Raw genomic sequence first — 13325 nt, 5'->3', positions numbered from 1 at the left:
AGTAATAACGACGGCCTGCTAGCATGCTCTACCAAAAATAGTGCTTTGTTGTGTATCTGACGGACGAAAGCTAAACTAGTTCCACACCACTGAAGTTGCAGCGTTTTTACAAACCACTTCTGGTTCATCAGTTTCATTCAAGGATTTGCTTTCGCTGCCATGCTTTTTCCGACGTGTGCGTATGAAAACAAAGGCACTGCGCATGCGCGTTTTACCCATATTCTATCGCGATATTTCATTTTTCTATTGTTGCCCAAAATGATGGCCCAGCCCTAGGCTACATCCATCTTTCATCTACAGTCTGCAATGGCAGCTGGCTGATTTTGCACTTGGTAACTGATAGTGTGAGATCTAAGTATAATTTAAAAACAGTTTGGAATCTAGAATCATTCAAGTGTCTAAATGTTCAGCTTTCTAAAGCTTTTTATCCACAGTGTGTTTGGATAAAAATAGCTGTGACAGTATGACTCACAGGGTCCGACTGGATGCTGCCACTTTCTAAATAACCTACATAAAACATGCCACAGGCTGCAGAGGAAACCACAAATCAATAGATCAGGTTTTGGGGCCACTGGGATCATTTCAAGTCTGAATATGAACCAGTAGTGGAACTGAGTCACAGTAAGGCTGGAAATAAATAAGAGCTTTAAGCCATTACTCTAGTTTTGTTTGTTTAGCACGTTTTCTTATCAAGAATAGCTAAAACTATAATACTTACTTGTTGTGAATAGAATCAGTCAAGGTCGCTTTAAAAATCAACTTCCGTGCTTTTCAGACCTCAATTAGTCCTGTACGGACAAAAAGCCCACTGTGGATTATCAAAAGATTTTAAAGTATTATTTTACCGTGGAGCGTACTGAGATGAGGCCTGCATAAATGGTACACCCTTCCTATTGAATGATCGGAAGTTTTTCAGTTTTAAATCCCCAGCCAAGTCTCGGGAAGCTCCTCCACACTCAGCCACAGGAAACCAGGTGGGACGAGGATAGTGTGTTAGCTCACCTGGCTCCTCATCAGCTGAGCCCAAATGTGTTTTTACTCATCAAAGAATCATCTGTGCCACAAAGTTTGGAAGACTAAATGGAAGCTCTCCCAAAGTCACACTTCACAGATTTAATACTAATGAGCCATATGCTGACTTGGGTTAAAAAAATAAAAAATAAAAAAATAAAAATAAAAAAAAAAAGAGAGAGAGAGACTGTGTACCAGACATTTAATTTTTAACAAGAACTACATTTTTCTCAGTTTTGATTGCGTTATTTTATTTTTCATCTAATGACAACCTCAAATGTTGTAAAATACACTATATACTACTGAGAGAAGGAGCCAGTTTAAACCTTTATAAAGTCTCACCAATGCAGAAAATTGGTAACATAAATAAGATAAATAATGTCATATAGCATAAATCGTTAAAAAGAAAAAACATTTTTACATTATACTGCAAATTACTAGCAAACAACATTGAAATGATGCTTTATATTCAAAAGCAAGCCACAGCTCTCTTTGCTCAAAATGCAACAACAACGCCTCAGTTACTAGCATGACTCTATGTGAAGTATTGCAAAGAAATTGGGGTTTTGGACTGTTGGTTGACCGAAAGGAGTATTTTAAAGACATCCAGTCAAAAGACATTATTTACTGCCCAGGAGTTTATACCTGTGGCCTCACATGACCCTCCACATCCAGGACTTTGCTGTTACCTCGATGATGTATCTCAATAACCGACTACAGAAACCTAACTAACACTGCTTATCGCTGTAAGGTCCACTCTATGTTAGGATGACTCATTTCCTTTCTCTGTAATACATGTTGAGCTGCATGCATGTCCCTGCAGGGCTGCTGCTCATACATAATGAAGCTTAATGAACACTTAAGGGCAGTCAGTGGCTTAATGAGAAAAGCAGAGTGAAACAACCAGAGACGGACCCCAGGATTTTTGTGTACCACATTTATTTTGTATGCGGGAAACATACAAATAAACTACATTGGGTTTTTATCTACATGATGAGTCTGTGTGGGTTTTGTTCATTATAATAAGGAATGTGTGTTGACTTACAGTTTATGTGCCATTTAAAGTTTCAATACTTACTGTTACTACTAAGCATTATATTAAACATAGCAACCTGAAAGACTTATCACAATAGGAACCAGTCAAATGTTATGACTTTATATAGTTTTATAGTCAGGTGCCAGTTCTGTGCTGTAGTGACTGCAGGCTGAATCAGTTATTGTTGAAAGTGGACAGTTTTCTAGGTAGTGTTGCCGACTGTGTCTTCATGTGGGACGTGAGAAACTTTCTACTACCATTCACTCATTTATACATCCTTCCATCTATATTCTTATCCAAGTCTGGGTCACAGGGGAAGTAGACCAAGTCGAAAGGCAGCTGGGCGACACACTATATTGCCAAAATTATTTGCTCATCTGTCTTCATACACATATGAATTTGAGTGACATCCCATTCTTAATCCATAGGGTTTAATATGATGTCAGCCCACCCTTTGCAGCTATAATAGCTTCAACGCCTCTTGGAAGAATTTCCACAAGCTTTAGGGTGTGTTTATGGGAGTTTTTTACCATTCCACAACCACATTCATGAGGTCAGACACTGATTTTGGACGAAAAGTCCTGGCTTGTAGTCTCTACTCAAATTCATCCCTAAGGTGTTCTGTCAGGTTGAGATGAGGACTCTGTGCAGGCCAGTCAAATTCTTCTACACCAAACTGGCTCATCCTTGTCTTTATGGACCTGGCTTTGTGTACTGGTGCACAGCCATGCTGGAACAGGAAGGAGCCTTCCCAAAACTGTTCCCACAAAGTTGGTAGCATGAAGTTGTCCAAAATGTCTTGGTGTGCTGAAACATTAAGAGATCCTCACACTAAGAGACTAAGCACAACAACCATAAGTACCACTCTCCTGGACACCACCAAACCCAGACAGGTTGGTAAAGTATAATTGGTCACTTTAGGAACGTGCTTTACACCACTGCATCCGATCCTTTGTGCTTGGTGACGTAAGGTTTGGATGCAGCTGCTCAGCCATGGAAACCCATTCCATGAAGCTCACTACACACTGTTCTTGAGCTAATCTGAAGGCCCCATGAAGTCTGGAGGTCTGTAGCGATTGACTCTGCAGAACGTTGGAGAGCTCTGTGCAACATGTGCCTCAGCATCAGCTAACCCACTCTGTGGTTTAAGGTGGTCTAGCACTTCATGGTTGAGTTGCTGTCATTCACAATCGCTTGATTTTATACACCTGTGTCCATGGAAGTGTTTGGAACATCTGAATTCAATGATTTAGATGGGCGAGTGAATACTTCTGGCAATACAGTGTATTTGTATCCAGCGTGTCCTCCTGATAGACCACGTCCAGTACACCTCACCAACGTGGCATCCTGCTCAGATGCCCCAACCGCCTCAACTGGTTTAATTTCAGATTTTTTTTTTGGACTCAGTAGTGACCCACTGGAACACTGGTCTACTTGTCATGTTCTGATTAATTCTGCCAGTTAAACATGCAAAAATAAAACAGGTACTTTAATATAAAAACAAAGCCTTCACCCCATCCTCTTAGCACACTGTATACAGAATCGCTGCATTTCAGAACAAAGACCTGGATTTATAAGCACTTTGCATTTAAGAAACCTAAGGATAGGGATTTGCAGGAGTGACACAGACAAAAACAAATAAAAAAGTTAGAGTACACCCACACTATAAATAATGAATGCCTGCTGAATTCATTAATCTGCATTCAGCAGCCCAGTCTCCCTCTCTCTCTCTCTCTCTCTCACACACACACACACACACACACACACACACACACACACAAACGCTTAAGCTGGATTTACAAGAACAACGAAATAAGTCAACTCACATGGGAAACACACATTAACACCAAAAATCCTGTGCAAAACAAACTAGCTGACATTAAACAACACAGAACTGCAAACAAGGCCATTCTCCATTGCTTCCAGGTACCACAGCAGCTTTATTTGTACTGGCTTTCACTGTCCAATCACTGTCACGGTAGTCCTTATTTTGTTCTGCAGCAGCTAGAGGACTGTTTCGTATGCTGCTATACCAGGTTCACAGAGGCTGCACAGCAGAACTCAGGCTAAGCAGCTGCAAAAATGGTAATCCATCTGGAGAGCTCACAGCTGACTTCGACACCCTGCTATTTACTTGTCAGGTGCATTCAGGCACATCCCTTTCCCTTGCTAAAAATATCCCACAAAGAGGAAAAATTTATTTATTTTAGTTGGAAGAACCATAAATGGACAAACCCTGTTTTGGCACCATTTCTCCATTACTCACAGGGTTTATTTTGTTCTGCAATTTAGAAAAAAGAAAGAAAGAAAGAAAATCATATGGCCATATATCAAACAGCATACAGCCAATAAACATATCTGTAATAGACCAGAATCTGTGGAGGACTGAAACTGCTCAAATCATCAATAAATACATAAATAAATAAAGAAGACACAAAACTTTTACACTTTTTAAATCCTTTTACAGACTCATTTGTTTTGTCTTAGTTCTTAGTCAGTTATTTATCCATCCATCCATCCATCTTCATCCGCTTATCCGAAGTCGGGTCGCGGGGGTAGCAGCCTAAGCAAAGAGGTCCAGACCTCCCTCTCCCCAGCCACCTCCTCCAGCTTGTCCGGGGGAATACCAAGGCGTTCCCAGGCCAGCCGAGAGATATAATCTCTCCAGCGTGTCCTGGGTCTGCCCCGGGGCCTCCTCCCGGTGGGACATGCCTGGAACACCTCGCCCAGGAGGCGCCCAGGGGGCATCCTTGCCAGATGCCCGAACCACCTCAGCTGGCTCCTTTCGATGTGGAGCAGCAGCTGCTCTACTCTAAGCCCCTCCCGGATGGCCGAACTTCTCACCCTATCTCTAAGGGAGAGGCCAGCCACCCTTCGGAGGAAGCTCATTTCCGCCGCTTGTATCCGCGATCTCGTTCTTTCGGTCACTACCCACAGCTCGTGGCCATAGGTGAGGGTAGGGACGTAGATCGACCGGTAAATTGAGAGCTTCGCTTTTACACTCAGCTCCCTCTTCACCACGACTGACCGGTGCAGCGTCCGCATTACTGCAGCCGCAGCCCCAATCCGTCTGTCGATCTCCAGCTCCCTTCTCCCATCACTCGCGAACAAGACCCCGAGATACTTGAACTCCTCCACTTGGGGCAGGAACTCATCCCCGACCCGGAGTGGGCACTCCACCCTTTTCCGGCTGAGAACCATGGCCTCAGATTTGGAGGTGCTGATCCTCATTCCCGCTGCGTTACACTCGGCTGCGAACCGCTCCAGTGCGAGCTGGAGGCCCTCACCCGATGAAGCCAACAGAACCACATCATCCGCAAAAATCAGAGATGAGATTCTGAGGCCACCAAAGCGAAAGCCCTCCGCCACTTGGCTGCGCCTAGAAATCCTGTCCATAAAAATTATGAACAGAACCGGAGACAAAGGGCAGCCCTGGCGGAGCCCATCACCCACCGGGAACGAGTCCGACTTATTGCCGGCAATGCGAACCAAGCTCTTGCAACGGTTGTATAGGGATTGAATGGCCCGTAGCAATGGGCCAGACACCCCATACTCGCGCAACACCTCCCACAGGACGCCCCGAGGGACACGGTCGAATGCCTTCTCCAGGTCCACAAAACACATGTAGACTGGTTGGGCAAACTCCCATGCACCCTCAAGTATCCTCGAGAGGACAAAGAGCTGGTCCAGTGTTCCGCGACCAGGACGAAAACCGCATTGTTCCTCCTGTATCCGAGGTTCGACTAGCGGACGAACCCTCCTCTCCAGCACCCTGGCATAGACTTTCCCGGGGAGGCTGAGGAGTGTGATCCCCCTGTAGTTGGAACACACCCTCCGGTCCCCCTTCTTGAAGATGGGGACCACCACCCCGGTCTGCCAGTCCACAGGTACTGCCCCTGATCTCCACGCAACATTGCAGAGACGTGTCAACCAAGACAGCCCTACAACGTCCAGAGCCTTCAGGAACTCGGGGCGGACCTCATCGACACCAGGGGCTCTGCCACCAAGGAGTTGTTTAACTGCCTCAGTGACCTCGCCCCCGGAAATTGGTGGGTCACACCCCTCATCCCCAGACTCTGCTTCCTCCCCGGAAGACGTGTCAGTGGGATTAAGGAGGTCCTCGAAGTATTCCTTCCACCGCCCGACAATTTTCTCAGTCGACGTCAACAGCGCTCCGCCAGCACTATACACAGTGCAGGTAGAGCACCGCTTTCCCCTCCTGAGACGCCTGACGGTTTGCCAGAATCTCTTCGAGGCAGTCCGAAAGTCTTTTTCCATGGCCTCTCCGAACTCCTCCCACACCCGAGTTTTTGCTCGGGTGTTGGATTTCCTTGACTTATTCGAATAATGGTGTAATTAATCAGCATCTCCTCAACATTACTAATCTCACATGTGTATATTCCCTCCTTCTCTGAAGATAAGCCCAGTAATGTGAGGCTTCCCAACTCTGATACAGCCTTCACACCCGGCGGCCAGGAGCGGAGGCCCTGGCGGACCGACCCCCGGCTGCCAAGACTGGCAATAGGGACATGGAATGTCACCTCTCTGGTGGGGAAGGAGCCTGAGTTGGTGCGTGAGGTTGAGAGGTACCGGCTAGATATAGTTGGGCTCACCTCTACGCATTGTCTGGGCTCTGGAACCAGTCTCCTGGAGAGGGGCTGGACTCTGTCTCAGTCTGGAGTTGCCCCTGGTGAGAGGCGGCGGGCTGGGGTGGGTATTCTTATATCCCCTCGGCTTGCTGCCGGTACGTTGGGGTTTTTCCCGGTGGACGAGAGGGTTTGTTCCCTGCGCCTTAGGGTCGGGGAACGGGTCCTGACTGTCATCTGCGCTTATGCGCCGAGTGGCAGTTCGGAGTACCCAGCCTTCTTAGAGTCCCTGGGGGGGGGTGCTGGAAGGTGCTCCACCTGGAGACTCTGTTGTCCTGCTGGGAGACTTCAATGCTCACGTGGGTAACGACAGCGAGACCTGGAGGGGCGTGATTGGGAGGAACGGCCTCCCTGATCTGAACCCGAGCGGTGCTTTGTTATTGGACTTCTGTGCTAATCACAGTTTGGCCATAACGAACACCCTGTTCGAACATAAGAGTGTCCATAAGTGCACGTGGCACCAGGATGCTCTAGGCCGTAGGTCGATGATCGATTTTGTAATCGTATCACCAGACCTGCGACCATATGTTCTGGACACTCGGGTAAAGAGAGGGGCTGAGCTGTCAACTGATCACCACCTGGTGGTGAGTTGGATCAGGTGGCGGGGGAGGACGCTGGACAGACCTGGTGCACCTAAACGCGTAGTGAGGGTGTGCTGGGAACGTCTAGCAGAGGCCCCAGTCCGCGAGATCTTCAACGCACACCTCCGGCAGAGCTTCAACAGCATTCCGAGGGAGACTGGGGACATTGAGTCCGAATGGACCATGTTCAGCGTCTCCATTGCCGAAGCTGCTGCATTGAGCTGCGGCCGCAAGGTGGTTGGTGCCTGCCGTGGTGGTAATCCCCGAACCAAATGGTGGACACCAGAGGTGAAGGGAGCCACCAGGCTGAAGAAGGAGGCCTATCGGGCTTGGTTAGCCTGTGGGACTCCGGAGGCAGCCGACAGGTATCGACAGGCCAAGCGGAATGCGGCTCGGGCAGTGGCTGAAGCAAAAACTCGGGTGTGGGAGGAGTTCGGAGAGGCCATGGAAAAAAAAAAAGTCAGTTATTTATTTAATTATTATTTTGTTTTTGCCAGGTGCAGTAAAATCAGGTCCGCCACGTGACCAAAGATGCAAAAACATAAATCGGTAAGATACTGTGTGAAGTTTCCCCCCCCCCTTAATACATTTTACATATTTTTGAGTCACATTTTCAATTGTTTATTAGTTTTGGATATTGGTCCCTCCATAAGCAGGGGTTAAAATGAGATTCAGCAGGTGGAATGGAGGGGAATAAGTGCATTAGAAACAAGTAAGATAAGCACTTCTGTTGTAAACTCCAGTACATTGGTTTGCTTCATGAACTGGGAGACCAGTACTGACTGAAGTTGTCCGGCCTCACATTCTATAATATATAGGCCCACATTACAAGAAACATTATGGCTGCTTTCCAACCTCTAGCCCAGTATAAAGGTCAAATTTGGCAAGAGTTACGAAAGAGCATCATGACCGGATCCCTGTGGCCCACTTTAATAAACACCAGCACTTACACAGTTTGTTTTACAGCACTTACACAGTTTGTTTCCAGTCTGATGTGAGATGCCTCGGTCAGAGGTTTCCCAAAATAAAACCTTTCCAAAACTTATTCCACAGAGGAAGGATGATCACAGAAAATAATAATACTGCATACTAGTCCACTTACACAAACAGAGGTAATTAAGGTTAAGGTACATTTCCCTTCCATAGTGCACTGACGCCAACTACTGAGATCACCATTGAAGAATCATGAAATAGATTAAGCTCAACATGAAGGATGAGGAGGATATGACGAAACAAAGGAGCAGCAACACGATCAATGAGACTCACTGAGGTCTGCTACTACGGATTACAAATGTCAGATGGTAGAAGAACCATGATGACGCAAAAGGCATCTAATCTCAGTCATAGGAAGCCCCAACAAGAGCCGTTCAATCACCACTGAAAAGGCTGGAAATGTCATGCTTGGACATTTACTGACTGGCATATATGGGCTGGACTTTCTCTTAGGGTGCTTAGGTAACAGTGAAAGCCTATGGGAAATGCTGTCCTGTGAGAATTATACGTTTTTTTGTTAATAATATATACTAAATGCATGCAATTTTGACATCATACATTACAGTTGTTGTTTATGCCGAATTAAAGAGCGACTCTTAAGGTTTAATGAAACCTCTTCCATCACACTCTATTTTACACTCGACTCCAGGGAATTTTAAGCTTTCAATTTTCTGAATGGAGTTTGGAGAGGGGGCTTCCCTCGCAGGAAGGCATGCCTAGCCAGAAGCAAGGTGTGCGCTGCAGCAGTATCTGAGCTCACGTGCTTTTCTCCTCGACATTCAGCGAGCAAACGACACCTCTAAGTCAGTGGAGTCTACACGGGAGACACGCGTTTTCCGCTCATAAATAAACCAGTCAAGGACGTGACACCGATACCTGCGGGCGAAAACCGCCTCAAGTTAGCCACACTTACACAACACAAGACCGGAACTATTAACCACTCAACTTCAAAATAAAAGCCCAGGCGTGGATTTCTAAACTTCAAAAACTGAAATACAAATTGAAAAGGGAAAATAGAGAAAATTATTAGCGATGCCCCTTTTGTGAAACTGCAAAATCACAACTTGGCTTGTAGCTGAATCTCAATACTAACATATATATATTCTCACTACAAATCAACTGAATTGCATTAAAGTATTTGTATTAGAGTATGTGTTATTGTATATTGTATATATTTTCTTTTCTTATTTTATCTTAGGATTATTATTATTATTATTATTATGGAAAGAACCAAATAATAAAAGCGCTGGATAACGACTTTACTTTAAAAGAAAAAAAAACAAAGCGGAAGTTGTGTGTTGTTCAGTTATTTCTAATTAACTGTCGCTCAATAATATTTATACTTGGCTTAAATGTAATTAAGAAACCAGTAGCGTAGCATGACTCATTGTTCATAACATGGATATGAACGGGGAGGACTCGTCAGGTTTACACAGTTCATATGAAGCATCAAACCTAAAGGTCGGATGCAAGCATTGCTGCACACAAGTGACTCCCATCAGAATAACCTTACAATATGATGCTAGCTGTGCCTTTTAACGGACAGGTGCCCTCCTCGTTACATCTTGTCATGCACACACCTGTGACACCAAGGTTAGCCGCAGAGGCTGCCGGGCTTACCTTTAGCTTCACAGTCAGCACAGTACTTGTTATCCTCTTCTCTCAGCAGTTTGGACAGAATGGCCTGATGCTGCTCATTCAGTTTCTGGGCTTTTTCTCTCTCCGACCGCGTCGTCATGTCGCCAAAGTTCGGAAGTTAGACCTGCCTGTGAAGAGTCGATGAAAACCACGGAGTGCTCAGCCTGTGTTAAAAAGGGTGGGACATCACCTTCTGCTCGCACTTTGCTGCCTCTATTCAGTTAGCTTACAACCTGCTAGCGAGGTAATACGGATCTGTGGCAGCATCATCTCTGCTGCTTTCACGACTGTGGGAATTTTTGCAGCGGCGCGTGAATCAGAATCACACACACAAGGAATTTCGCGTTATTGGTAACGGCTTCATTTGTCAGCTTGACAGTAATCCTGAACACACCAGCAATGCAGTAAATTGAAAACACATACCCACTATCATTCATCGACTGTCCTTCCCCACACCCCGGGCATCAACATTATTAAAGCTGCGTGGGATCATCTTGCGAGAGAAACAACAGAGAACAAAAGACAGCTGACACTGAAAGAAGAGCTTTAAATGTCCTTGAAGAGGAATCCTGGAGAACTAATTAAAAAAATTAGAAGAAACCAGCTTTAGTATTTTAATGAAGTTAAAACATAGTTTGAGCTACTTGTATGAAATTTGGTACATCTGCTCGAAACTGTTCGTGTTTGATAAGGACCCTGAATGCATCTTGATGGCAATATGTATTAATCATTATCAGTCAGTATTAATCATTCGTAGCACCACCTAGCAGCAACAGAAAATTGTGTTTTACTCTTTGGGACACCAATTCCAACTGGTTGACTGGTGTAATCTAAAATTTGTTCAGGAAAGACTTCGTTGGTGTTACTTTATTTTTAGAACTGAGTTTTTGTCAGATGGTGTTCCTGAGCCAGCATGGCGAATTTCAGTGTTTTACCATTAAATTTATTCAAATACTGTACACAAAAGGGGAGTAAGTTTGGACATTTTTAGCTATTTTCAAGCCTTGATGATTTAATCGGACCAACATGATATTTGGTTAGTTCAATCTAAAGACCTCGTTGATGTCATAGGGCGTGCCCATAACAAGGACTTTTTCTACATCTCAGAACCTTCTATCTAATATACATTCACACATATTCACACTCGGATGGATGCATCAGAGAGCAACTTGGGGTTAGTATCTTGCCCAAGAATATTTGATATGTAGGCTGGAACAACCAGGGACCACAAACCTTCTGATTAGTAGTAGTCAGGTCCTTATCTTTGCTGCTTGTACTTTAAATAATAATAATAATATTTTTATTATCATTATTATTTCCGTTTAAAACACAAACCCATTTTGGGGTCGCATCAACAGATCATCCTGCATAAAACACCAACAAACATGCAGAGCCACCCGCTGTGGCGACCCCTTGTGGCAAGTTTCTTTTTTTCCTGTGCCCTTACTTCACAGCTTTTCAATACACCATAACCCACAAAATGCTTAATTAAAATTAAACAAGTAAAAATGTTTTAAAAAGAAAAATATTGCGTGTGAAAAACATGAAACACCTTAGCACAGGTGTTCCATTTAGTGCTTAATGTTTCATATCTGTGTGAGTATCTGTGTGGGTGTACTGGTTCTGCTAATTTGTTTCATAAGTGGGGTTCCTCTATACTTCACACCTGGAAGCTGTTGGAAATTAACTCACCTGTGTGCTGCAGCGCGTGACCTTCCTCCTAAGCTCCCTCAGTTGTTGCACTTTGCACTGTAGTGCCAATGTTTGTGGTTTATGCTGTTATTGTTTGTGCATGCGCCTCCAGTCCTGAGAGACAATTCTGTAACAATCTCTAAAGTTTCTTCTTGTGTAGTCAAACCTGCTGAAATCATGCATGCCCCCTCTACCCCTCAACTCTGAAATAACTGCCTTGCATAACTCGCTGTTGCCCTTCAAGCCTGCAATAAACTTGTCAAACCTTTAGCGTTGCATCTTTAAGAGATTTTAGCCTCATCTTCACTCAAATATCGCCTGCAGTGACAGACATTTTTCCATCAGTGTAACTCAATTCTGGGTAAAAGAAGTTGCCACAAAACAAAGTTTTGAACATTAGTAATTAGAAGATTTTATTCAGCACTGGTGTGAAATTACTGCTGAATGCATTCATATAAAGGAGTCTCTTAATTTGAAAGGGATTCATTATGTTGAAGTTTATTGATTTTTGTATGTTTATGTGGCAACTGCATGTATAGCTGGAGAGTCCCTTCGTGTGTGCTCCAACAGAAAAGCAAACGGCGTGAGAAAGGATACAGCTGTGGACGGTGGAAAGTGGGTTTATTTTCCCCATTTGTGAGATCTACAAACAGTATTTTGGTGTGTACGCTTTTGTTTTTGTTTCTTTAACAACTTGGGATAACTAACACTGCACAACAGTAAAACGACCAGGTGCTCAGAGTAGTTGCTGAAAAGACTGCCTCAGCAATAAGCACCTGCAAGCATCATCATGCTCCGAGGAAGGCAATCTCTTTCATTAAGGCTGGAGAGAAACCCCAGGTGCGCCCACATTTGACAACTGGCCTCCTCAACACAGCCTCTGATTGGCAGCTACAGGCTGACCTGGTTAAACAGCTAAAGTTCCCTCAGAACATTGCAAAAACATCCCTCCGGCCAGACATGATAATTATTTCTGAGGCCTCAAAACAGCTGATCATGCTGGAACTCACAGTGCCCTGGGAAGAGCGGATCGAGGAGGCCAATGAAAGGAAACGAGGAAAGTACCAGGAACTAGTGCAGGAGTGCATCAGCCCATAGAAGTGGGTTGTAGGGGCTTTGCAGGACGATCACTCTGCAAAGTCCTAGGCCGGCTGGGCGTGGCTGGGGCAGCCAAGAAGAGGGCCATCCAGGCTGTGAGTGAAGTGGCAGAGAAAGCCACAAGGTGGCTGTGGATCAAGAGGGCTGATCCGTGGGTAGCTACTGGTACGCAAGTTGGGGCATGATCACCCCCGGCTGGGTCAGGTAACTAAACCGTCTCCTATATTAATGTAATACAAAAATATTAGTACACGAGAATACAAATGTTATTTAAATCTAAATTCTAATTCTAATGAATGTACTCAGCTTGATACTGTTACTGTTTAGGACACAAGCAATAAAAGAGAAAGAAACAGAGGGTGACTTTGCCTCCACACCTAAACGGAGATTCAGGTGGAGGAACACTAAGATCTGTTGTAGTGGCTCAGCATGGGGAAAATACTAAAAGCTCACAATAATTTCTAATATAAGCTCCCGTAGATTTTCATATTGTACAGGTTGTAATCAGCTGACCTGCTGCTCGTTGTGGAAGTGCACAACTGAATTCAACAGGATGTAAGCAGATGTTTCACAGCAATCTCGGCTGTGTCCCATTACCTACACTAACTGTAGGCTGTATATTGTCTTTAC

At 44.7% G+C, this 13325-nt stretch overlaps 1 protein-coding gene across 3 annotated transcripts in view; it reads right to left on the bottom strand.

The window, feature by feature from the left end:
- The window catches only part of LOC146695941 (stromal membrane-associated protein 1-like), a 167718-nt gene extending 157536 nt beyond the window's left edge, over positions 1 to 10182 (bottom strand). For all 3 annotated transcript variants that reach the window (XM_085478424.1, XM_085478426.1, XM_085478427.1), the window contains exon 1: positions 9888 to 10182. In XM_085478424.1, coding sequence (XP_085334550.1) covers positions 9888 to 10005 — 118 coding nt within the window. In that variant the 5' untranslated portion in view covers positions 10006 to 10182. The remainder of the gene's footprint in view (positions 1 to 9887) is intronic.
- Between the last annotated feature and the right edge of the window lie 3143 nt (positions 10183 to 13325).

The sequence above is a fragment of the Copadichromis virginalis genome, linkage group LG13, assembly GCF_057382275.1.
Source record: "Copadichromis virginalis isolate Kocher_CV1m ecotype Utaka linkage group LG13, C_Virginalis_male_GT1.1, whole genome shotgun sequence".
NCBI lineage: Eukaryota > Metazoa > Chordata > Actinopteri > Cichliformes > Cichlidae > Copadichromis > Copadichromis virginalis.
This window is presented reverse-complemented; position numbering and strand designations above follow the sequence as displayed.